Source organism: Oreochromis niloticus, linkage group LG19 (genome assembly GCF_001858045.2).
Source record: "Oreochromis niloticus isolate F11D_XX linkage group LG19, O_niloticus_UMD_NMBU, whole genome shotgun sequence".
In the NCBI taxonomy this organism is placed as follows: Eukaryota; Metazoa; Chordata; class Actinopteri; order Cichliformes; family Cichlidae; genus Oreochromis; species Oreochromis niloticus.
Genome location: NC_031983.2, coordinates 2,234,634 through 2,262,454, shown reverse-complemented (window position 1 = coordinate 2,262,454; position 27,821 = coordinate 2,234,634). Strand labels below are relative to the sequence as shown.

General features: G+C 40.6%; 1 protein-coding gene across 1 annotated transcript in view; it reads left to right on the top strand.

Annotated features, from left to right (window-relative positions):
• Positions 1-27,821, top strand: part of nrxn3a (neurexin 3a) — a 233,810-nt gene that overhangs the window by 121,390 nt on the left and 84,599 nt on the right. The window contains 5 exon segments of the mRNA XM_013264683.3: positions 2,743-3,036; positions 11,986-12,133; positions 12,367-12,750; positions 24,163-24,366; positions 26,121-26,147. Coding sequence (XP_013120137.3) covers positions 2,743-3,036; positions 11,986-12,133; positions 12,367-12,750; positions 24,163-24,366; positions 26,121-26,147 — 1,057 coding nt within the window.

Sequence of the window (27,821 nt, the reverse complement as noted above, 5' to 3'; positions counted from 1 at the left end):
TTTGTTTTGTTTTTTAAACAAAATGCACAGAGAAATAGTACCATTACATGTTTAAGCAATAGAATTTTAGTATTTCAATAACAAACTCAACAGATACTAAATATCCAGTACTGCTGTCAAAACTTGTTAATACAAACTTTATTCACTGATTTAGTCTATCAGCAGAGGAAAATCATATATATCCTTCCATCACATATATCAAACATTCATGAGTTCCATCATTTAAAATGTGATGATTTTGTGCATTTTTCTACTTCAGGACGTTTTCAATTAAGTGCAGCAAACTAAAGACGAAAACAAAATCTGCATTTTCCTGTTTTTTATGTGCTGTCACACTCTGTTTATTTTCTGATGCATTTCAAAGGTAAAAATCTCAATTTGCATTTGTGCTTTTACCTTTTTGTTGAATTTTTGCTCTATTTGCACTATTATGCAAACAAATAGAGATTGGAAGATGAGTAGCAAGAGCAAAGGTTGGAGTTATGCTTGTAAATGATTGATTGTGTCACCTCAGACATGTTACAGTGAACGATGTGATCTGCAGTCAGGATATTGAACTGCTGTTGTTCTTAGATGCACTATGTACCAAGGGAATTTTCACACATCATCACTAGAGGCCAGCTAGTCTTTCAGGGGCTGTTCTGAGCGCACAGACTGGACTGTGCTGGTTGTGACACCTTCACAACCTACATCAGCTTCTGTAGGGACACCATGATTCTAGTAAGGACTGTTTGCTGTTTTCCAAATAATAAGCCCTGGATCACCAGTAACATTAAAAAAGTCCTTCACCAGAAAAGCAGACATTCGGCGAAGGGAAAAAGAAGGTATTTTCAACACCAACTGAAAGGGCAATAGATGCAGCCAAAGATGGACTATAAAAGAAAAGCAGAAAGTAAATCAGGAGCATCAAGGGTTACTCAAAGAAGAGCAGCCCGGCCATCAATGAGTGCAAATCCAGTCAATTCAAACTGTTTTATAACTGGTTTGATGGGATGCCAGGCAGGAATGCCTGCTGTGCTTTAATATCTGTTCTCCCTCAGACTACTTCAACTGATGCTTCTGTTTCACTGACACTTCTATGCCCCCACCTCTTGAGAGGCTGCTCCAGCACCACTATCTTCTATCTCCTGCACACAACAACCCCAACACCACTGCAACTGCAACACCCACTACATTTGACTATCTGCCCCCATCCTTCTCAGCTAACAAAGCAAGGGCACAGCTCAGTGACTACGTCCAAGGAAAGAAGAAGGCCCAGATAGTGAGTGTCCAAGATTCCTGAAGGACTGTACAGCCCATCTAACTGAACCGCTTCAATGGGTCTTTGGCTTGAATCTATGATAAGGCAATGTCCTTGTGCAGTGTGCAGTGTACAGCTCAAAATCCTGTACATGCAAATATAGTTCTCCACCTCAACACTGCTAAAACAAAGGGGATTTCAGAAGATCTAGGCCATCCCGTCAGCCAGTCTCTATACACGGGTGAAGCATTGAGGTGGTGTACAAAATATCTACAAACTGGAATGGTCCCAGAACTGTTATGCATTCTACAAGAATGTGGTACAAAGTGGGGGACATTCAACACAGAGGTCATGAGAGCTCAACTGGATGGAAGATTCAAATACTCAACTAAAGGCGTCAACTCTACCGTGTAATAGAAACACCTGAACATTTGAACTTGTCAACCACTCATAGAAACGTACCCTTTAGAGAAACAAGATTTTATATGACTTGTATTAGAGTATTTAGTATTTATCCATCCATATAAGTGTAAAATGCTAGAAAGGTGACATCTATGATTTCTTTAGCCTGCCAATAAAATAGAGTTCTCTCCAATGAGTATACTGTACAATATAAAGCGCCTTGAGGCGACTTTTGTTGTGATTTGGCGCTATATAAATAAAATTGAATTGAATTGAATTGAATTGAATTGAATTGAATGAAGGTGGGAAAAAGAAGGTTAAATATGTGCAAAACACAGTTTATCACCATAGCTCTGTTTTTGAGAGAATTCTTCTGGAAAAACACTTTGAGGGTTTTTTAATAACTTTGCAGTTCTAGTGTAAAATACCTGAAACTGTGGTGTCTTCTTACTGGTTGGATGTGGTAACAAAGATAACTTGAATAATCATTCCACAGATTTTGATTTTAGCGTTGTTTATTTTGAGAATTAGTTAATTGAAAATACAACTAAAGACTTGTTGAATAAAGAATTTCCAACAATTCTGGATAAAAGTGGATAAAAACAGTTAAGGAAATCTGTTAAGTGGAACAATTGACCTTGTCTCTGAGACTTGAGAGTGTAAAGTATGAAACGCACTGGGAACATGGAGATGATCTCAGTCTGTGAAATGAAATATCTGACAAACTTGCAAAGTACCGTATCTAAAAACCTCAGCCTGTGTTGTTTTTTCAGAATAATCAGTAATTTTGGTTCCTGCATTTTATGTGAACTCATGAACATTTTCCTTTATAATTTGTTTTTAAATAACAACACGTCAAATAGGAATATGTGTATAGTATATAGTAACTCTCTGCATTCTATAATTTATCACACTAAGCTTTACTGAGATATGTAAAGCCAATAATGCCCTTCCTGACACAACATTGATGATTTTCTTATTTTAGTCTTTATTTTACTGAATTAATTTTATTAATTTAGTAATTGTTGGAAGTTATTTAATGTGTATCTTGTGTTATCCTAAATAAAAGAGTAATTAATGCTGCTCTTGGCTTATTGCAGGTAGTGTATAAGAACAATGACATCCGTCTTGAGTTGTCCCGTCTGGCTCGAATTGTGGACCCCAAGATGAAAATCCAGGGTGAGGTATCCTACAAGTGTGAAAATGTGGCTACCCTTGACCCAATTTCTTTCGAAACCCCTGAGGCCTATATCAGTCTCCCTAAGTGGAACACCAAGCGGATGGGATCCATCTCTTTCGATTTCCGTACCACTGAGCCCAATGGACTCATCCTCTTTACCCATGGCAAACCCCAAGAGCGCAAAGATGCTGCACGGAGCCAAAAGAACACCAAGGTCAGTTCATAACTTCCTCAGTCACTTGATAATTTCTGTTTTAAAAAATGCTTGATTGAAAACAGTTTGAAAGGACTGATCAGTCTTGACACCAAGGTCACCACCTGGTGAGAATGACAAACCAACAAAATTTACCTGTGTTTTAGAGGCTGTTGTAGGCCAGTGGTTCCCAAAGTGTGTTTGCTAGGCCCCTCTTTGTTTTACAAGAAAAATCCCCACTTTGGAAACCACTGTTGTAGACAATAAAATTATCTAGCTTCATGACGATTTGTTTAAGAGGAGTAGTTTGTTTAAAATTAGATTTGCTGTTTATCTTAATAGCACATTGCATATTAGATAATCACAGACCACTTTAACCATAGAAGGGTTCACTGGAGACAAAATGCCTCTTTTGTCAAAGGCTTCTCCTCCTTTGAAACACAGAAGGTGAAGTTGTCTGTCTCAAAATTCCAAATTAGACCTAGACTCCTCTGAAGAGGTAGTGATTCCATTCCTAAATCTAGATCTTTCAAATCCTTTCAGTCCTACAAGTCTTTGGGTGGAAATGCTTGCATAACGCTGTTGCTGTTCAGCGCAATCTCATGTAGCTTAATGTTTAATTTAGCTAGCATTGCTTGGGAAGTGCGCAGGACACCAATGGCTTTCGCTTCATTAGGAAAAGATGCAAGTCCATCATCCACATAAAAATTGCATGTGATGAACTTCCTTGTACTGGTAGTGGAGTCGTGCTTCCTGAGCATCTCGTCTGAGGCAGTAAATGACAACTGCTGGCAAAGGACTGTTGCCAAATGCATGTAAGGTCATTTGAAACTCTTTCACTGTTTTTTTGCAGATCATTGTTTTCATACCATAAGAACCTCAGAAAGTTTATATGCTCCTTCCACACTTTGAGGCAGTAGAACATCTGCTGCTCATCTGCTGTAACTGTTATTGGTTCCCCACAGAAGCAGATCAGAACTGTGAGAGTGAGAGTATTGTTCGAGTCACGTCCACTGAGGAGTATGTCATTGAGAGAAATTCCTTCATGTTTGGCACTTGAATTGAACACTACCCCTCTCTGGTCAGGTTTCTGTGGATGGTAAACCCCAAATATTTCCTTTCCTCACCTTCTTTTAAATGGGGTGCTGGCTCCGCTTGCTTTTCAACCAACATCCTTTGCATGAAAGCGATGAGGTGTTTCCTCATTTGTGTTTTTTTTCCTAATGAGTCAAAGACATGAAAGACACTTTAAAGCTTGAGGTCGGTTATTGATAAAGTGGTTTCGTGGTGACTGAAAAGGAAAAACCCAAGTGTTGCCACTATCTTTATAGACTTGTTCTTCTAACATCTTCAAGAAACTCTTGTCATCGGTTGACATGGCAGGGCTATCATCATGTTGTGTCCTTTGAAACACCTGACTGCCAACGTCTTGATGCATTCTCAATCATCCAGGTAAGTAAATCTCCAAAAGTTGAATCTGTTCATCTGGACGTAGCATTTTCAGTGGGAGAAACGTTTCGTCACTCATCCAAGTGACTTCTTCAGTCTCAGTTGACTGCAGGTTTCCCCAATCTTATAAACAGTACATTTGCATAATGACTGAAACCAGCCCACCAGTCAGTCATCCAAGTGAAGAAGTCACTTGAATGAGTGACGAAACGTTTCTCCCACTGAAAATGCTACATCCAGATGAACAGAATCAACTTTTGGAGATTTACTCACCTGGATGACTGAGAATGCATCAAGACGTTTTAACCCACTTTGGCCAGGACTGCCTAAAGCTTGTACGTCAGTATGAGCAAACAGCATGTAAGATGGCGGATTACAGGAACCACCTGAGGTTCAGTCTCAGATGCCGACAAAACAGGATTACTCCTAAAAGTCTGCAAATGAGCTCTTCAGTTAAAGGCTTCCAGGCAACAAAAATCCTCCAGAAGGTCACAGCACCAGCTGTTTAATGAACAGGTGAGGCAAACAAATTTTACCATCGACATGCTAAAATCTCAAGAGGAGCAGATCCAACAGAGACTTAAGATTAAATGAGAGTACTCCTAAAAAGGTGTTTGACTTCACTGAGAAGGCTCATCTAGCACAGCACAAGAAGTCTAAGACCAGGCAACAAAGTTTGACTTACTTGTTGTACGTCAGAAACTGCAGCAAAATATGGAGAGTGTCCTCACCGGCCAGAAGAGAGAAGGATGCGACACCGAGGATGTGGACAAGTGGGCGAAGAATTTGTCTGACAGACAGCTCACCCAAACAGAGAAAAACATCCTTGCTAATGGGTTGAATTTTGCTGTCACGCCGACACAAATCCCGCTAGTGGAGCTGATCACAGCCACAGAAGCAGCAATTCGAAACAACAATATTGCAGAAGTGGAAGCAGAGCAACTACGGACAAAAGTTTTGGCCTGTCTCAGCAATGCAAAGCCCCCAGCATCCAACATCACCATGGAGGAGAGGAAGGCACTCACATCACTTAGTAATGACAACAACATTATCATCCTCCCGGCAGACAAGGGTAGGTGCACAGTTTTGCTAAACCAGAAAGACTATCATGAGAGAATTTTGTCACTGCTTAGTGACAAAAATACTTATGAGCCCCTGAAACGACACCCAGGAAGTGGTTACAGGAAGAGGGTGATAGACCGTCTGAAGCGGTTAGAACAAGACAAGGCTATTGACTGGACCTCATACCACAGGCTATACCCAGGGTAATCTACACCAAGTCTGTATGGTTTACCGAAGATACATAAACAGGGTGCACCTTTAAGACTGATTGTCTGTATGATCAACTCGGTCACCTATAACATCTCCAAGTTTCTGGCTTCGATCCTCAACCCGCTGGTAGGCAGCTCTGAACACCACATCCAGAACACCCTGGATTTTGTTGAGAAGGTGAGAGAGGTCATTATGGAGGCAGATGAAACCATGGTCTTGCACGACGTTACATCTCTCTTCACTTGCATCCCAGTCACGGAAGCGTTGGAGGTAGTTCGTAAGAGATTACAGGATGACACCAACCTCAGCAACAGGACCACTCTCAGCATCGACCAAGTGTGTTTGCTTTTGGAACTGTCTTCATTCCACCTACTTCACATACAAGGGTCAGTTCTACAGGCAGAAACATGGGTGTGCCATGGGCTCCCCAGTTTCACCCATCGTGGCCAATTTGTACATGGGCTTTGTTATCCTACCCTGGAACACCACCAAGTCATTGGTTCAGATATGTGGATGACACCTGGGTGAAAATCTAATCTCAGGACGTACTACATTTCACGGATCACATTAACTCGGTGGACCGACGCATCAAATTCACCAGGGAGGATATGAAAAGTGGCAGGTTAGCCTTCTTAGACTGTAAGATTTCCATCAGTAATGGGGGACATCTAAAACTGATCTGTACCGGAAACCTACGCATACGGATCAGTATTTAAGGTTTGACTCTCATCATCCACTGGAGCACAAACTGGGTGTCATCAGGACGCTACAACACAGAGCGAACACCATCCCCACTGATACAGCGGCCAGGGAAGCAGAAGAACATGACATCAAGAAGGCCCTGAGTAAATGTGGTTATCCCAGCTGGACTTTTGTCAAAGCTGGGAAGGCGCCTAAAGAAAGCTCCAGACGATCCAGGAGAGAAGGACAACCGCTGCCAAAGCGAAAACCGAAAGACCCGTATGTGTCAGGAGTATCGGAACAGTTGAGATGCATTTTTTTCTAAGCATCGTGTCTCTGTGGCTTTTAAACCCCAAAACACGCTGACACAAAACTGGTCCACCCCAAGGATCAGGTCCCCCGACACAAACAGAGTAACATAGTGTACGCTGTTAAGTGCCAGGAGGATTGCCAGGATTTATACATCGGGGAAACCAAACAACCTCTGGATAAGAGGATGGCACAACACAGAAGAGCTACCTCATCAGGCCAGGACTCTGCAGTCTATTTACACCTACAGGCCAGTGGACACTCTTTCAATGATGAGGATGTGCACATCCTGGACAGGGAGGAACGCTGGTTTGAGGGCGGAGTCAAGGAGGCCATTTATGTGAAAAGAGATAGAGCAGGGGGCCTAAGGGTACATCTTTCGCCACCTTACAATGCTGTGACCGCAGCCATTCCCCAACTCTCTGTGAATGGTACTCATGGCCATTGATCTTTGATCAGTGGTTGTTGATCAATGGTCATGAGAATTTGCATAATCATGAGGACGGAACTGACCTCCCAGCCCATTGTTCCTTCAGTGGGCTGGTTTTAGTCATTATGCAAATGTACTGTTTATAAGTTTGGGGAAACCTGCAGTCAGCTGAGACTGAAGAAGTCACCTGGATGAGTGACGAAACGTTTCTCCCACAAAACGCTACGTCCAGATGAACAGAATCAACTTTTGGAGACCTGACTGCCAAGATCGCTTCTCTTACTTTCCAGGTGTTGTGCAGAGCTTTGAAGACTTAGGTTTGAGGTGCGAAAACCTTTGACTTGCATATTGTTTGGACATGCACTCAAGAGTGAAGCTCATCCATTTGGTAGAATGTTGGTTTTGCATACACTAATGTTGGCTGCCTTATGCACCTCTCCCAGACACACTTCTCCCACGATGACCCAACCAAGGTCGAGTCGCTGAGCATGTGGCTCATTATGGACACCATTATGCTGTTCTCTGACTTTGTGCTCATGCAGAATGTCTCTGCCAATGAGAAGGAGGAAACTGGCCTCTGGATAAATTTCTGGGATTTTACCTTTTGTCAGGTATCATGTCACACTCAGTAAGAGTAGGCAGAGGAAGCTGAGTGGTACCATCAAAGGGCAAATGAAATAGATGGGCTCGTCTCCTTGCTATCTAAACACAACACCTGAGCATGTTTTCAGTGAACACGGTTCAAGCTGTCCTTCAATGTCGAAAGTTTTAAAAAAGTATGTTTTTGCCAAGGAGCGGTTGCTTTGTTCATCTGGAACAGCAGACATCTTGACTTCTTTCTCTGGTTGTACAGCAGGATACTGCAATCGGGTTAAGGACCATGACCTTGAACTGATTGAGTCTCCTCATATTTCTGTACATTTTGGTGATACATCAGCTGCACTTGACTCTCTTTCCTCCCCAACATGCCCTTCACTAGCCCATGGCTCTCTGCTTTTTGAGGATGAGGATTGGGGTTTAGTGCGGTGATGTCTTTCACTACCACACTCTGTGCACTACACTGATTTAGGACAATCTTTGGTCGTGTCCTGAACAGAAGAACAACACTTGAAACAAATGTTCTTGTCTTTCAAGAAAGCTTTTCTTTTGTCCAAAGTCTTACTCTTTAAGAGACGACATTTCCTCAGAGGGCGAGGCTTGCAGTGTAGTGGACATTGTTCATCAGGGTCCAAGTTGTTCTTGCCTGTAGGAGTGTTTGGGCTCGCTCCCACATCACTTGAAATCTCCATCCTCTTAACAGAAACAGTGGGAGAGTACTTCTGTTGTACCATACTCTTGATTTTAGGGTTGCTGGTGTTGGCAGCGGTGACATAGGAGAAACTTATGAAAAGTTCAACAAAAAATAAAATATAGGGTAAGACACTGGATCTTTCTCTTGAACTTTGAGGCAGGTGTTACCCATTTCTCCTGAAGGTTGTATGGGAGTTTTTTCAGTATCAGATTTACCCCTCGGGCCATGTCGAGGTGTGCAAGGCCTGGGGAATGACCACTTGTCCTTGCAGCATGAAGTTCTAGCAGAAGATCCCCCCATTCTCTCAAATGCTGGTTGTCTCTGTTCGTCAGCTTAGGAAAATCCTGAATTTTCTTTAAAAGTGGATGTTCAATGACTTCTGGTGCAGCAGAACAGTCCTTGAGTCTCTGCCACACCATCTGAAGTCGTGAAGTGGGATTGTTTGTGTACGCAGCCCTGACTCTCTTGGCCTGTGCAGATCTGGAAAGAAGATCTAGCTCTTCTTGAGGCATTACATCCAGTGTATGTCTCTTGTTCTTAAGTGATTGTGAAGCACTTTGGTTAACTCTGTTGTTTTTAAATGTGCTATACAAATAAATTTTGAATTGAATTGAATTGAATGACTACCGCTTACAGGTGTGGGTGTCCATACCTTGGACTTAGTATGGTGAAACTGATCATTATTTGCTGGCTGTCCTCCATAACTCCAGTTGCAAGACTCTTTCTTTGGGCTCAAAGCACAGAAGACTGGCGAAGGTGTGGCAGGGCTGTTGTGGATGCTCACTTTCTTGCGCAGACGTTTCTCAAGCTTGAGCCTCAGCTAATGCTGCTGCAGCTGCTTTTTGCTTTTGCTCATGCTCTGTCGACAGCAGTAGATGATGATGTAAGCTGGCTGGAGAATAAAGAACTGGACACTTCCAGTGTTTCATCCATCCTTTCTTTTACAGAACTCACTACGATTCATGAGAATGAAGTGTTTTACTATTCTGCCCTTCCTGTATGTTGATCCCCAGTTTGGCAGATAGACAAAGAGTTCTGCAAAAGGAGAGTCAAAAGTGTCCAGCTGTCATTGCAGGGTTTATTTGTCTCCCTAATGTCTCCCTGTAAAACTACAAACATAACAAAAAAGTATGTTACAACATATATTTGGAACATAATATATTTCTCATCTTACACGGTATAGACTGACGCTAGTAACTGAAATTACAGCTGGTATAACTGAGAGAAATAAGTAAAAAATATTTAGTGTTAGGCTAATGCTAACATATAATGGAATTTCCCTTTGACCCGCTAACATAATTAGTATTGACAGAGCAACTACATGCTAGCTTCAAATATGAGAGTCTACAGAAGCATTTGGTATTACTTTTTTGACATAAACTCAGAATATACTCATACTTAGAGGCATATATATTTCATGCTCCGGTATAACCAACTTTGGGACTAGCAATGTGTGCGCTGATAGATGTTCCAAGTGGTTTAGATCAGTTGGGTTCAAACATTTGCACTAGGTATACCAAATACCCAACTAAATTTTCAAGATACTCAAGACAAATCAGGAGGGATGCTTTGTTTCCAAAGGGAGAAATATGCTCTCCTTCAAGTCCTCGTCAGTACTCTTGCTCCATCATTTTGGATCAACTGAAGGCCTTTCTGGTCGTGCTGCTGTCCTAGTAACCTTAGATCTGACAGCAGCCTTCGACACTGTCAATCACAACATACTGTTATCCTGCCTAGAACACTGTGTCAGTTTGAAAGGTACTGTTTTAAAGTTTTTCCAGTCCTACCTGGATAACAGGAGTTTCTCTGTTCACCTCGGTGAACTGTCATCTCCCAGAGCTTCTTTAACTTGTGGTGTACCTCAGGGGTCCATTCTAGGCCCCCTGCTGTTTATTCTGTATTTGCTCCCTCTGGGCGATGTGCTGCGCAAACATAATGTGTCCTTCCACTCTTTTGCTGATGACATTCAGATCTACCTCCCTCTGAGGTTAGACTGTAAGGACTCTCTGCAGCCGTTATTCTCCTGTCTGTCTGACGTTAAGACTTGGATGGCTCTTAACTTTCTACATCTAAATGAAAGTAAAACTGAAGTCATTGTGTTTGGGCTTCCTAAAGACCCCAACCCTTCCTTTGATTTTATGGGACCCCTAACTTCTGAATGTACTTCCTCCATTAAGAGCCTCGGTGTTACTTTTGACAGTGCTTTTAAATTTGATAAACAAATCAGCTCCGTAGTCAAGGGATCTTTTTATCACCTACAGATTTTAGCTAAAGTCAAGTCCTACCTGTGCAGGAACGATCTAGAAAGGGTGGTCCATGCTTTTATTACTTCACGGCTGGACTACTGTAACTCCCTTTATGCTGGTTTAGATCGTTCCTGTCTGCATCGCCTCCAACTGGTGCAGAACGCTGCTGCTCGCATGCTGACCGGTTCCAAAAAGAGAGACCACATCACTCCGGTCCTCTGCTCTCTCCACTGGCTCCCAGTTGCTTTTAGGATTGATTTTAAAATTTTACTGCTGGTTTTTAAGGTTCTTAACGGTACTGCACCTCCTTACCTGGCAGAGCTTCTTAGCATTTACTGCCCCAGGAGATCTTTGAGGTCAGCAGACTTGATGCTTTTAGATGTTCCCAGGTACAGATTAAAGACTAGGGGAGAGAGGGCTTTTGCTGTGGCTGCACCCAGACTGTGGAACAGTCTACCCCCTCACATCAGATTCTCCACAAGCCTAGGAACTTTTAAAACTGCTCTTAAAACTCACCTCTTTTCATTGGCTTTTAGCAAGGTTTAACCTATTGTTTTAATTTATTGTTTTATCAGTGAGGTATTTTATGTACCTGTGTTTTATAGTATTTTATATTTGTATTTTATTGTACAGCACTTTGGTCAGCCTTGGTTGTTTTTAAATGTGCTTTATAAATAAACTTGACTTGACTTGACTTGACTTTCAAGGCATTTTTAAGACAGGTTGATAAAAAAGAATTACAGTAGATCAGCCTAGAAGTAATAAATGCATGAACTAGTTTTCCAGCTTCACTCTGAGACAGGATGACAGGACACAGGCCTTAGCATGGAACCTTGTGTAACTCCATAATTAACCTTAGCTTCAATTTTCTGGTTGGAAGTTTTAAGTTAATTTTACCTGTCACTAAACATAACCTGGGTGTGGTAGAGCGTGGTTTAAAATGTACTTCTGTTGCACATGTGACCCCACTAAACAGTGATGCCACATTGTACTGACTGCAACAGGGTAAGAAAGAAAAACTAGTGTAGGAAATCTGATTTACGTAAAGTTGCTTCTTGGTATCACAAACTAAATTATGGTTTAATTATAGGCCAAACTTGGGAAGTACTTTCATGTTTTATCCATGCTTATCTATAAAACTGAGTGTTTTGTGTATTTGTCGTGATTAAAGTCTTTTATCAGATTATTGGACACACAAATTTTAGATTTTAGGAAAATGAAAAAGAAGCACCCATAGAAAAAAGTAACTGCCTTAATTTTTCAGATAAGGAGCTTCTTTTTCTCTTGCTCAGGTGGATTTCTTTGCTGTGGAGCTGTTGGATGGCAGCCTGTACCTGCTGCTGGATATGGGCTCTGGGACTATCAAGGTTAAGGCCACCCAGACAAAGGTGAATGATGGGGCCTGGTATCATGTCGACATCCAGAGGGATGGACGCTCAGGTCAGTGAGGCTAGATGTATGGGATATACAGATCTACTGGACTACAAATACAAAAACATTTTTTTGAAGTAATGTAAAGTTCAAATATCAGAATCGGAAAGAATTTGTTACTCCAGTAGTATGCCAGTGAGGGAACCTTCATAATGAAAGGCAAAATCAATAAAAATTGATGGCACATCTCATAAGATCAAAGAGTAGGAGCACTATGATGAAATTTGCAAATTTCTCTTCAGGCACCATCTCTGTAAACAGCAGAAGAACTCCGTTCACAGCCAGTGGTGAGAGTGAGATTCTGGACCTGGAGGGTGACATGTATTTGGGGGGGCTTCCAACTGACCGCACCAACCTCATCCTGCCCACGGAGCTCTGGACAGCAATGCTCAACTATGGCTATGTGGGCTGTATTCGTGACCTTTTCATTGATGGTCGAAGCAAGGACATCCGTCAGATTGCTGAGGCACAAAATGGGGCTGGCATTAAACCATCATGCAATAAACAACCTGGCAAGCAGTGTGAGAGCTACCCATGCAAGAACCGAGGAGTCTGCAAAGAAGGCTGGAATCGATTCATCTGTGACTGCACTGGTACTGGCTACTGGTCACGCACCTGTGAGAGAGGTAAGTGTGGATGTTTAGATGTGGACACGTTCGGTCCTCTTCCAAAAACCTTACATACTCATACTATCTCTAATACTGCAATCTGAACAGATGGAGCTAGCTGAAGCAGGACAATCATTGTGACAGCTATAAAGGAAGTACTGATTGCAAGATTTGCAAGCTGGTAGATTGGTAGATTCATACCATTCCATTTAATAAATCAATTGCATTAATAGATGTCTTATTAGGCTGGACCTGAACCAAGGCATAGCTTCACTTTCAACAACATAAGCAGGACTGAGTCCAGCTGAGTTTGACTTGAGTATTTCCATCTTTTGTCTCATCTGTACTGTATGACATATTTTTAGTATCTTATATTAAATAGATGAGAAAATAAACTGACATTCAATGTAAAGTAGATCACATAAAACCAGAAAGAGCAAACAAGACAGATTTATTTTAATATTTCCAGCAGAATTGGCCTTATTGATATACCATCAACAAAAATGTTGTTGATTTGACCAGTAAAAAGGACAACAGTCAGATAAACTTACATCTAAACTGAATATATTTGTAATATATACAAATATATTTGTATCATTAGCAGGATTCTTGCATTTAGCAGCTTTGAGCCTAGCATAAAAGAACAACATGCTCACTGAATTCCAAGAACCTTTAATATCCATAATTACTGTATGTTTAATTATTTAAACTGAATTAGTTACCATTTGATGCAGGGTGTTCAACTAACTTGGGGCTTTCCCCTTCTCCTTATCTCTTGTCTTGCTTCTTTTTGTGTGTGACAGACTGTCAAAATTCTTGTGACAGAAAAGGCAATTAACAATATTCAACTTTTATTCAGACAATATTCTATTGCCCTTCTGACCAGTTTCCATCATGGTGTTCAGACAGTTTAATAAAGACTAATTGGAGATGAAAACTAATTTCCACATCCCTAGCCAAATTGCTTGAACTGCTTTTTAGCATATCAATTAACAGTGTTCTGATTATATCTTTAGGTATAGAAGCGCTTGCAGGACATCAATGTGGAGTGTATATGCCTTGAATTATGATTCATATGATGATTGCTGTGAAATTTTGGCTTCATATATTAAATACTTTTCTAGATATTTTTAAGGGCCACTCAAATATAACATACACAAAGTTTTTCAGTTCATCAGCTCGTTTTATTTATATAGCACCAAATCAAAAGATCAGTTTATATGCTTCATCAAAAACGAAAGTATTAAGCCTAATGTTGAAAGTAAAGAGGGTGTCTGTCTCACAAATCCAAACTAGAAGCTGGTTCTATAGAAGAGGGGCCCCAAATTACTTTTAAATATCATAGGAACCACCAGTTAGCCAGAAGTCTGAGAGCAACGTACTCTATTAGGGTGATATGGTACTGTGACATCTTTAACATAGGTTGGGCATGGATTATTAAAGACATTTTATGTGAGTAAAAGCTTGCCACCTTTGCCACAAAACTCAAAGTTGAACTCAAGTTCATCCTGATCACTGATCATCTGTCACATGTTTTTAAAACTCGATTGGAGTCCATCTGTGGAAAATTCAGTTGAATGGACATGATTATGAAAGCTTCACACCTGTCTATAAGGTCCCATAGTTGCATAGTTGCAACAAACCAAGCCATGAAGCCCAAGGAAGTGTGTGTAAACATCTGAGAAGGGCAGAGGTCTTGGAAAGTGTACAGAAAAATGTCTGCAGCATTGAAGGTCTCCGTGAGTCCCCATCATCTGTACATGAAAGAAATTAAAAACCATTAATAGTATTCCTAGTGTCATTGGGGTGCTGTGTGGCAGACAGGATGAGAACCAGCTTTATTACTGTGAAAGAAACATACAACGGAAACAAAAGCCTAAAACCCTAAAACAAACTTAAACTGGAAACATGAGACACACACTAAGACGAGGACTGACAGAACAGAGGGAAAGGCACGACTGGGAAACAGAACTTAACATACATGATAGATATGTCAGACTAACAGGGAGCCACAAAAGGGAACAAACTAAATGAACAAGAACCTAAGAACTAGAAAGTAAAATGAAACTAAGGAGAAGGCCTACAGCAGCGAGCAGCGAGGACTGGGCCCTGTACAAGCAGGCCAGAAACAAACAGAGCACGGAGATCAGGGTAGGAAAGAGGAGCTACAGTGAAGAGCTATAAAATTGCATTTCAACAAATGGCCCTGAGTGATGACCTAAGCGCGTTTTAGTGCAGATTTGAAAGAGAACCATTCACACCTCCAATCTGCTTGCCCTCACTTCACTCCTAGGCAAAAATACCTGCAGCCTTCACCTCCGCCATCACAGGATTAAATGACTACAGACCTGTCACCCTGACGTCTGTGGTCATAAAGTGAAGGACTGGTGTTAAGCTACCTGTAGAACATCGCAGACCACCGTGTATGTCCCAGATTTTATCAATCTGGGACATACACAAAGATACTTGTGGACTTCAGCTTGGCCTTCAACACCATAATGCCAGACATCCTCCACCAGAAACTCACACAACGTACTGTACCCGGCTCCACCTATCAGTGGATCACCAGGTTCCTGATGGACAGGAAGCAGCAGGTGAGGCTGAGGAGCATCACATCCCACACATGGACAATCAGCACTGGCATCCCTCAGGGGTGCCGTCTCTCCCCACTGCTGTATGTAATGATACGATTACAATTACATCAAAATGTCATTCTGACTAGAGAAGTATACTCTGATGTTATCAAAGAGAAGGTAATCATAACTGAGGGGTTTGTGGTACATGGAGCCAATATTGCAGACACTGAGGACAGCTACAATTACCTATGAATCCCACAGGCAAATGGAAATCATGAGGCCACTAGAAAGTTGCAACCACCAAATACTAGCAGAGAATAAGGCAGGTTCTTAGGAGTCAGCTAAATTGGAAGAACAACATCCGGACAATCAACACCTATGCCCTGCCTGTCGTCAGTTATCCTGGTGGGGTAATAAGCTGGCCAAAGGAGGAGAGAGAAGCCACTGACATCAAGACAAGAAAGTGCCTTACCATGTATAGAGGGATTCACCCCAAATCCTGAGACTGTACATCAAATGGAGGGAAGGAGGCAGAGGACGAGTGAGTGTCAGAACCACTATCCAAGATGAAACAGCCAAGATCTGTGAGTAAATCATCAAGCTGGCAGCAACTGATAGTGTGCTTAGTGAATATCTCAGGCAGCAAAAACCTGAGAAATAGAAAGGCGCGTCCCTGCACAGGATGTACCAACAGCAGATAGAAGTGGCTAATATAGAGAAATCCTACCAGTTGCTGTACAATGCTGGACTAAAAGATAGCACAGAGCCACTTATCATGGCAGCACCGGAACAAGCCACAAAGGCTCAGGTCTACGCTACACCATCCAAGACCCAGGTGCAGGCTGTACAAAAATGCGTCTGAGACAGTCCAGCATATAACAGTAGGGTGCAAGATCCTAGCAAGCAGGGCATACACGGAAGGCCATAAGCAAGCAGCAGGCAAAGTGTACAGGAACATCCCAAAAAGTCTGTTCATCTGGTTGTTTTCAGTGGGAGAATTGTTTCGTCACTCATCCAAGTGACTTCTTCAGTCTCAGCTGACTGCAGGTTTCCCCAATCTTATAAACACTAGATTTGCATAATGTCTGAAACCAGCCCACTGAATGAACTGTGGCTGTGAGGTCAGATCCTTGATCATTAATCTGCAAATTGTCATGACCCTTGATCAACAACCGATGATCAATGGCCATTGCTCATTGATCAATGGTCATTGATGACTGGCCATGAGTACCATTCAAATGATCATAAGTATGAATGATCAACTCGGTCATCAAAACGGAACATAACTCATAAACACAGATGGAGAGTAAAACACACAAACATGGAGAAATAAAGAACTATATACAGGGAGTGCAGAATTATTAGGCAAATGAGTATTTTGTCCACATCATCCTCTTCATGCATGTTGTCTTACTCCAAGCTGTATAGGCTCGAAAGCCTACTACCAATTAAGCATATTAGGTGATGTGCATCTCTGTAATGAGAAGGGGTGTGGTCTAATGACATCAACACCCTATATCAGGTGTGCATAATTATTAGGCAACTTCCTTTCCTTTTGCAAAATGGGTCAAAAGAAGGACTTGACAGGCTCAGAAAAGTCAAAAATAGTGAGATATCTTGCAGAGGGATGCAGCAGTCTTAAAATTGCAAAGCTTCTGAAGCGTGATCATCGAACAATCAAGCGTTTCATTCAAAATAGTCAACAGGGTCGCAAGAAGCGTGTGGAAAAACCAAGGCGCAAAATAACTGCCCATGAACTGAGAAAAGTCAAGCGTGCAGCTGCCAAGATGCCACTTGCCACCAGTTTGGCCATATTTCAGAGCTGCAACATCACTGGAGTGCCCAAAAGCACAAGGTGTGCAATACTCAGAGACATGGCCGAGGTAAGAAAGGCTGAAAGACGACCACCACTGAACAAGACACACAAGCTGAAACGTCAAGACTGGGCCAAGAAATATCTCAAGACTGCTTTTTCTAAGGTTTTATGGACTGATGAAATGAGAGTGAGTCTTGATGGGCCAGATGGATGGGCCCGTGGCTGGATTGGTAAAGGGCAGAGAGCTCCAGTCCCACTCAGACGCCAGCAAGGTGGAGGTGGAGTACTGGTTTGGGCTGGTATCATCAAAGATGAGCTTGTGGGGCCTTTTCGGGTTGAGGATGGAGTCAAGCTCAACTCCCAGTCCTACTGCCAGTTTCTGGAAGACACCTTCTTCAAGCAGTGGTACAGGAAGAAGTCTGCATCCTTCAAGAAAAACATGATTTTCATGCAGGACAATGCTCCATCACACGCGTCCAAGTACTCCACAGCGTGGCTGGCAAGAAAGGGTAGAAAAGAAGAAAAACTAATGACATGGCCTCCTTGTTCACCTGATCTGAACCCCATTGAGAACCTGTGGTCCATCATCAAATGTGAGATTTACAAGGAGGGAAAACAGTACACCTCTCTGAACAGTGTCTGGGAGGCTGTGGTTGCTGCTGCACGCAATGTTGATGGTGAACAGATCAAAACACTGACAGAATCCATGGATGGCAGGCTTTTGAGTGTCCTTGCAAAGAAAGGTGGCTATATTGGTCGCTGATTTGTTTTTGTTTTGTTTTTGAATGTCAGAAATGTATATTTGTGAATGTGGAGATGTTATATTGGTTTCACTGGTAAAAATAAATCATTGAAATGGGTATATATTTGTTTTTTGTTAAGTTGCCTAATAATTATGCACAGTAATAGTCACCTGCACACACAGATATCCCCCTAAAATAGCTAAAACTAAAAACAAACTAAAAACTACTTCCAAAAACATTCAGCTTTGATATTAATGAGTTTTTTGGGTTCATTGAGAACATGGTTGTTGTTCAATAATAAAATTATTCCTCAAAAATACAACTTGCCTAATAATTCTGCACTCCCTGTACAGGGGAGCTTGAAAGGACACTATATAAACAGTGCTAAAAACAGGAATAAGGCCAAAGCAGGAACTACCTAAGAAAAGAGTCTTAGAACTAGAAACATGAATTACTAAACTAGGAAATACTGGAAACTACACAAGGACCAAGAAAGTAATCATAATAAGAACTGGATAAAGAACACAGAAACTCAGAACATAGGACAAAACTTAGGAACAGAAAATATGACACTGGAATTCATCCAACATCATTGTCTGACTTTACAAATGTGCTTCTGAAAGAAGAACCTATAAACACACTCCTAAACCTCGTGGAAAGCCTTCCCAGAAGAGTTCAAGCTGTTATATCTGCAAACGGTTGGTTGACCTCATATTTAACTCTATGAATTAAGAATCGGATGTCACTCAAGTTCACGTGAAGGTTGACGAGCAAATACTTTCGGCAGTAAAATGTATAAATATACATAAAAATATAGGAGGGGCGGGGCCACTTACTAGAAATTAAGTATATAACCTTAACTTTACTGTATTAAAAATCACTTAAAAGTGGTCAAATGTGTTATATTGTTGAATATAATTAAAGACAAAACTGCCTTCATCACAGCTTTCCATAAATGGATCTTTATTGATTTATTCAGAAAAAGCTTTGGTAGCTCATTCTCAGAACAGCAGCAGATTTCTTCTTGGACAGAAGATTTACAGCACAGAGAAAAAACAATAAAGGGGAAAATGGGACGGGGACATTTCAAGCTTGTTATTTAAGTTCTTAGGCTTAGCAACACACCTATTAACGTTCGTTTGAAACGGTTATCAACATTAACAGACTGAACTGGACTTAATAACAGGAGTGCATATAATAATTAGTAAATTATTCTGGTGAGTATCAGCTGCGCTGGGTATGTAAATCGGGCCATCCAGCCGCGGTGCTGATCCGACGCCACTCATGCCAAAAATCCGGACAAATGTCACTTGATCAAGGAGCAGATCTGCATCAGATGAGATCAGCTGACTTTGCGTGTGCGTGCACTGTGCACAGCGGTGTGTACTCTGTGTGTTAACAAGAAAAACGCATATAAGAAAGTGGTGCGCAAAAGCAGGGTGGTGACAGAATTGATGCGCATTATTGATATTTGAAGCATGTGTACCTGCACATTAACACACGGGTACTGTGGAATATATTTTTACTAACCTAAAGCGCTCGTGCTCTCGTCCACTCCCCGCAAAAAATTAGCAGCTGTGCGGTGTCTGTGGCATCGGTGCTCTCATCGCATGTGATGGAGTAAAAATCAAAAGCACAGCTTTATCAGACAGTTGCAGTTTAATGTTGGCTGACAGTCTTCAGTGCGTGGCACAACTGGATTTCTGGACATGCTGACGTTGTTGAAGTCCTGCACTTTTTCCGGGCACGTTATTTCGGTGACTTTAAGGAGGCCGTGTTTTATGAGGTCTCCATCTGAAAAAGGCTTGCCATGTCTTGCGATGAGTTGGGCGACCTCATAGCTGCTATTGGAGCCTTTTCCTGGACAATTTGAGCACGAAAAAAATACCGTTGCTGACCCCGCAGGAGAGCTACCCTTTGCTTTAATTTCTGCTCTCGCTCAGCACCAGTGTAGGATGCATAGGCCTGATGTTTGGTTTCATAATGACGTCGTACATTATACTCTTTCATAACTGCCACAGTTTCAGTGCAGATCAAACAGACACACTTCCCCTTGAATTCTTTGAAGAAATATTCACTCTCCCACCGTGTCTGAAATTTTCTGCACTCACTTTCGACCTTTCGCTTCTTTGGTTCTGCCATGTTTAGTAACTTGGGGTAAATTTCTTCTGTGATTGTCCTTTTTGGTGGAGCAACTGCCTTGATCAACAGTAGCTCCCCCTGGTGTTAAAGCTAAGAAGTGCAATACACTCAAGCAAAAGTTGAAGTGCGGGCCATTTTCTATTCTATTTACAAAATTACTTGCGGGCCTGTTGTAGGGCCTTTACCTTACAGTTTAAAGCGCCTTGAGGCAACTTTTGCTCTGATTTGGTGCCATAGAAATAAACTTAAATTGAACTTTATGTGGAACAACACAGGAAATGTTTTAGGCTTTAGAGACTCAACATTCTAACATAAACATAAAAATGTCAATAAAATAAGTATATGGGGGAAATGTAGCTGTTATTTCACTTGGTTACCCTGACCTATCTGCAAAAAGTAAGGTGGTACATGAGACTATTGGAGATGAGAAAGAAATTGATTTTTATCAGATCTTAGTAAGTGATGAGCAGATTTATTCAGACTCCATCAGGGTGGATGCACTTGCCTTTTACCTACCTACTCAAGCTTTACTTTTCCTCAGCTTAGCTTTATCCAATTATTATCCACATTTCAATTTACACATATGTTTCTCAGTGATCCACACCCACCCTAATTTACCTACAGGACTTTCCAGCAGATAGATGGACTGTGTCTTCACCTTGTGGCCATGTGATAGAACTACAGCTTCCAGTCATGCAGATAAACTGAACAAAGGGCATTTAGAGGACATGAAATGCTTCAGCATATTATCAGATCATTTATCAAATTAAGCTACTGTGACAGGCTAAATAATCACTGTAATCTGATTGATGCAATGAGGATGCAAGAAAATGGCAATCAGCCCTAGAGGGTTTAGGAAAGAGAGGTTTGACTACAGAAAGCAAGAGTGTAAAGTGAGCTCAATGAAATGGATTTTTCTTTAGGTACAGAAATAAAGAATAATATCACTGGTGACCCACTTAGATTAGGTTTAGAGTTGTGTGAATCTAGGCAATTTAAAGTATTTTTTGGGGGGGATTTACAGTTTTTCCATTTGGTTGTTTCAAACACTTTGACTCTGAAGTTAAATGTAATCTGACTGTGCAGTGACAAATTACTAAAAAAATTCAGTAATATTACTAATAAAGCAATCAAAGGGAACACATGTACGCAAAATATTAGATATTACAGTTGATTTTTGTAAAAATGATATATCTGTTATCTATAAGTAGAGGCAAACCATAAAGTGCAACACTGAACTTTGATAAACAACTCTGGCCTACAGCTTGATATCATCCATGAAGAGGAGGTCGCCAATTATTGCTCCATTCCATAATTGGTATCCATATCCAGTCTTGTTAATGATCTCACTGAGGGAGTTCAGACCTGTGCAAGACAGCAGTGGGGACAGAGTATCTCCTTTTGCGTCCTGCAGTTCATGGTGACTTGTGTTATTGGTTTGGACCTGGCCTGTCGACACATCCCCATCAAATTCCTCATTTCTTGTAAAGTTCTTGGTATTCCTAGAACTTTTTTATAGTCAATCTACGCAGTGCACAGGTTAGTCAGTCTGGTCTCACAGTTTTGAGTGACCAGTATATCTGGCAGTAGCTGTGTTTTGCCCCTCTGGTGTATTGAATGAATGAATGAATTGAACCATGTGCCTGTTCGTCTTAGCCTCTATGATGCCTGACAGGAGCTTCCATATGGTACTGAGGCAGGTTACTGGCCGATAGGTCAATGTTCCCATAGTTCTCATAGCTCCACAAGCAGGGTTGTCATGGTTTGCACTTGTCACATTAGCTCTTCCAGTATTGTTCCGTCTCCAGCCTTGGTGGGATTGTTCTCATATTGGTCCCCTGCCACTGAGAACACACCTTGGACGATTTGGTGGAGTACAGCTGGTTTATACTTGTGGTCTCTATCTGTCTGGTATAAATCTTCAAGTGGCTGGTCAACAGTTAGTTAGTTTTCTTTGCCAATACCAGAAGAATCTTAAACAGGTATTCGTCCTTTGGATGCACATTTCCTTTAAGATGAAACAAGTATAGGATCTGAAATGATCATGGAAATTGTATATTCATATATGTTAACAAGAGCTGAATGAATACCAATTTGGAAATGAGTTCATCCCATTTTTGTAATTTAATTTTTAGTGCTGCTATTGGCACTGATGAAAATAGGTTTCGTAATTGTGGCAGTATATTCATCTTTATCACCCTAATTCTATCATTTAATCTGAATTGTTAGGAAAACCATCTGTCAATGTCAAAGTTACTATCATTATAGTCATAGTTGGTTTGATATAGTTTTGTCAGGTTTTCATTTATAGCTACACCCAGATATTTAAGTTATTTAGCTCTCCAATTTACTTTAAATTAAAGGTTCTGATCTGGTAAGCAGTTGAACATGAAAATTTTCTGAATATGTATCTTACAGCCAGAGTACTTGCTAAATATATCAAATAGTTGCACCAACCGAGTAAAGGAGTTTGTTGGGTTTGACAGATAAATCATAACATCTTCTGAAAATAGGCTTATGGTATTTATCTCATTGTTAATTTCTTTTTCCTGTATTCTATTCACTTTGCCTACCCATTTGGGCCAGTGATTCAATATAGAGAGTGAAAAGCATAGGAGTCAGGTGACATCCCTGTTTGGTTCCCCTCTGCAGCTCAAATTCCTGTTAAAGCCAGAAGAGGGACTAACCTGTGCTCCCAAAGTTGTGCACGACTCTTTCCAAACACGAGTGGTGAATTGAGGCCCACAATCCAAAATAATGTCTAAGGGGATTCCATGAAGCCAGAGGATGTGATCAGTAAGCAGCGAGGCAATTTCTAGAGCTCAAGGAAGCTTGGGAAGAGCAACAAAATGGACAGCTTTGGAGAAGCGATTGATGATGGTTAAGATGACAGTGTTACCAAATGGGCCCAGTGTGTTACCTGGGAATAAACCTTAAACGGATGTAGAGACAGCTGGGTGGCCCATTTCTGGTGTCAGGCTTATCCCGCTGAGCATCCCAGACCAGGGACTCAATCTCCCAACTCAGGGAACCAATGATGCAGTCCAATGAAAGGATGGTTTCTTATTCTGTGGAGGACTAGGAGATGGAGAGTTTCTGGGATAGCACATCAGGTTTGATGTGACAGGACCTTGGTCGATAGGTAATGTTGAGGTTAAATATGGCAGAGGTGGATAATATCCACCTGGCCTGATGAGCATTGTAATACTTTGCAGTCCGGAGATATGCAAGGTTTTGTGATCTGTCCGTATGACAAAGGCATGCCCTGCTCCTTCCAGCCAGTGCCTTTTTCTTGTAGGACCAGTTTGATGGATTTACTTTCCTTTTGCTGGGCAAACAAAGCTCCCATCACAGAGTTTGAGGCATCCACCTCCATGAAGAACTGCCTAAATGGTTAAATGAGGACTGGGGCTGAGGCAAAGCATTCCCCGAGCATGTCAAAGATATCTTGCATGGCAGACTTCCACTGAAAATTTACTTTGGGAGAGGTCAAGTGGTTAGTGGTCACGCAATCTTGCTGAAATCTTGGATGAAACGGCAATAGAAATGTGCAAAACCTATAAAGCGTTGGAGCTCCTTTCAGTTATGGGAACTGGCCAATCTACCACTGCCTGTACTTTTTTTGTGTCTGGCTTAACTGTTCTTTGCAAATAATGAATCTAAGGAACAACATAGACTCTACATGAAACTCACATTCCTTATCCTTGACATAGAGCTTGTTCTTCAGAAGATGTTGAAACATGTTGCTGGACCTGGGACTTGTGTTCTAGAAGAGACTAGGACAAGATCAGGATGTCAGCAAGATAAACAAAGACAAAATGGTTGAGAAAATCACAGAGGAGTTTGAAGCCTAATCTTAAAAGTAGAGATAGTGTCTGTCTCCTGAATCCAAACTGGAAGCTGGTTCCACAGAAGAGGGGCCTGAAAACTGAAGGCTCTGCCTCCCATTCTACTTTTAAATACTCTAGGAACAACAAGTAGGCCTGCAGTGTGAGAGCGAAGTGCTCTAATAGGGTGATATGGTACTACAAGGTCATTAAGATAAGATGGGACCTGATTATTTAAGACCTTGTATGTGAGGAGCAGGATTTTGAATTCAATTCTGGATTTAACAGGAAGCCAATGTCACTATGTTCCTGACTTTCTCTTTCAGAGGCTTCTATCCTCTCCTATGATGGCAGCATGTATATGAAGGTTGTGATGCCGACCATCATGCATACTGAAGCTGAGGATGTGTCTTTGCGGTTTCGCTCCCAGCGGGCTTATGGTCTCCTCATGGCCACTACCTCCCGAGACTCAGCCGACACACTACGGCTGGAGTTGGACGGGAGTCGCGTCAAACTCACGGTCAATCTAGGTATCGTATGCCCCACCCACCCATCTGCCACTACACCTCCACCTTCACTGTGAGATGGTTTACCGTTGAGTGGTAACTTCTCCTTTTCTATTCTCTCTTTTTTTTCGTCTTTTCATTGGTTACTCATCACGGTGATCCCTCAAAGATTTCAACCATCTTTAGAACAGCTGTCAGTTCTCTTTTGCATGGGTGTTAATGTGTACATGAATCACCAGACAGCAATTACTGGAAAACATTTAAAAATATATACATTTTATTTCACTATTAAATATGTTTGGACAACCTTTGAATCAGAAACGTGTACTCACTTTTGTTTATAGAACCTTTGAGACAGTAAAAGCAAAATAAGTAGAATACACATCATAAAGAGATTCTATGTCTGGTTTCTATTTGTTCTTTTTATTTTATCTATTTTTTTAAAGAACAGACTGTGCTGAGATTTTCTCAGATGTAATTCGTAGTAAGAATGACCACTGATCCATCATTCAGCAGGATAGGATATAAAAGGAACAAGTGTTCTTTCCACTACCTTCATTTTTGTGTCTGACATTAGGTAATTTCTGTGTCACCCTGCTGTTGTTCTGGGTGTCTTTTTGTTTTTTGTTGCTCATGATAGTTTCTTTTTGTTATTAAATTTTGTGGTTTTTCAGCGTCTTCCTTTTGCTTGTTTTCCCATCAACTCCATTTCCCATCATGCTTTGTCAAAAGATGGTATTCACACCTTCAAAGGCCTTAAGCCTGCGGCCCGTCAGGTGAACAGCCCGAGAACAGAGCCCAGCAAAACCTACAGCTAGCTGCAACCCCAATGTTAAAAAGGAAAAAAAAAAACAAAGAAGAAGAAATGGCAAAGAAACACGAGATACAAACTGCATTTTGTCTATTCTATATCGTATATACAGTTTGTCTTGTTTGATTAACGGTGTTAAGTTGTATACCATTTAGATGAATTTGATGAGGCATACTCTTGTTTTTTAATTTCAAAAAATGAAGCGCCAATTGGTCAGTACTTTCTATGATTTTATATCCCATATTTATCCATAGTTTTGTACTAAACTGTGTCTTAATGTTAGTAGCCTGACCCTTTGATCGAGCTTAGCAACATGCGGGAATAGTATGGCAGGAGTTTTGATGATTGGGGTTCCTGTGCTTCTGCACGGTGCTGGTGCTGACTGGATCGTGGCTGTTTGCTCCCACTTTTCTGTTGCGGTTGACGACACATGAAACCACCAGCCACATGGTGACCAACCCTCGCTGTCGCAGTGTGCGGCAGTTATTCTGGCCTTAGTTCAGATAATGAACTTGCTTTTTCTCAGTTACAAATGTCTATTTTAAAAAATCTGTTTGAATATCAGATCCATTTATAATTATTTTTTGTTTTTATTAAGTAACTGAGACAATTTTATTGGTGCAGAGGCTTTGATTTAAATCCAAAGTCAAATAGTGTTGGGTCGGAAAACCCATGTAGCTGGTATTACAAGTGGCCATTTTTATGTAAATATAGCACTTAAACAATTATTAATTACAGCACTGTTGATTAATAAAAGAGCAGAAATTAATGTATTAAGTAATGACATGTTATATTTATAAATGATTGTTTGACTTAGAGATCATTCTAAAGATAGACCAAAGGAATGAAATGGCTGCCTTTACTGCATGTGTACGTCCCCGGAAGGGTGGATTTTTTGTTTTTGGATGTCTGCAGCAGTAACCTTGAAGGATGCAATTTCATCTGTCATTTATTCTTCCCCATCTAGACTGTATCAGGATAAACTGTAACTCCAGTAAGTTAACACTCAAGTTTCATTTTGTTTTGTTTGTTAATGATATCGATGTTTTTTATTTTTTAAAGAAGAAAGAAATGTAATTTTTCAAAATCCACCATCTTCTTATTTGAAGGGTGAGTTTGAGCAACATAAAGCATTAGAAACAGACTCAGTGAAATGAAATGGTGATGATGTAATTCCTCGTTTTAGGGTCATTTTATATATGCCAGAGGATCACAGATAAAATCAGTCTTGCATCCTGTTTCCTCTGTGTAATCTACATAACCAATATTTAAAGAAGGTTTGAGATGAGATTCAATTACTCTTACCTTCCTTGGGAGAAAAATACGTGAATATACAGTAAATACAGTATATTTCACTACATTTGCCACATTCTTTGGTACAGAGTGGGAAATAATAATTGAGAGCCAATACTAGCAGAGTACTACTGACATTTGTTTTCCAGTTTGGCGCTATGGCACCATATTGCCTCAGTAATGGAGACACTGGTACGGTAGATGAACAATCTTTTGGTGTTACCTCACAAGATGGCATTTAAAATTAGATGAAGATAAATATGAAATTTGGTAAGAATGTATGAAAAGGATGAGCAACTGTTATGTTCTGTGGTAGCAAACCAATAGAAATTAGTGGTGTAGAGCTTGTCCTTTAGCTATAAGTTAGTACATATTGTTCTCTAAAGAGTGCAATATTAGCTTGAAGTTAACACTGATGTAGGTAAATGACACTGACCAAGGTAAGTTATTATTAAACGATTATTATTAATCTGTCATTATTGGTTAGCACCAAAATGATGAACTTGACTATAAAAATCATACAAACCTTTGTCTTCAGTGGAATATGAGTGAAAGTAATCAGATTTAAACTTTGTCTAAAAGGACTAAAGTAATTACGTTTGTAAGCTTTCATGGCCAGTACAGGAGTGCTCATATCCTACCTTTGATTTTATGTAAGGAATTTATAAACACCAAATATTAAAGCCTTATTTAAGGGGAAAACTTGACAAGCTAAACGATGTAACCATAAAAATTGAATTTTTTGAATCATTTTGAATTTGAGTGTTTGTTAAAACATTGATAATATCCATAATAACGCTATGGTAAAGCCTATGTAGAACTAAGAGCTATCATTGCTTATTTTTCAAAGCACACTAATAGAGAAATATAAATCCAAGGAAAAATTCATATGTTGTTTCATCAGGTGGCGTTTTGAGTCCAGTACTTTTTCTGTACAATGAGACAGTTTTTTAAACTGAAATTTGTGTTTCCATAAGTAACATGCATACTAATGAGAACTAGCTGAGTACTGATTGTGTATTTTACACTCCTAAAAAAACCGAGATTCAAAAGACTGAAAAATCAAACAGTCTTTTAATTGAATTCAATATTTGACTATTTATTGAAGAAAGTGTGTTTTTCAGAGGAAACTAGCTCACAGGATAGTTTGTTACGTTAGGGAACTTTCTAAGCATTTTTCAGGCTAGCTGTGATGAATCATTAAGCTCTTTCTACTTATAGTGTGTCTGTTGCTGTTTTACAGTGATTTCCAAAATCACTACGATTGCTTTTACTCATAATGGGGTAATGGAGATTCAATTAGCTTAAAGTTGTAATTAAAATGATTTAACTCAATTTAGATTTTAATTTAAATACTCAAAGAATGTACAAGTTA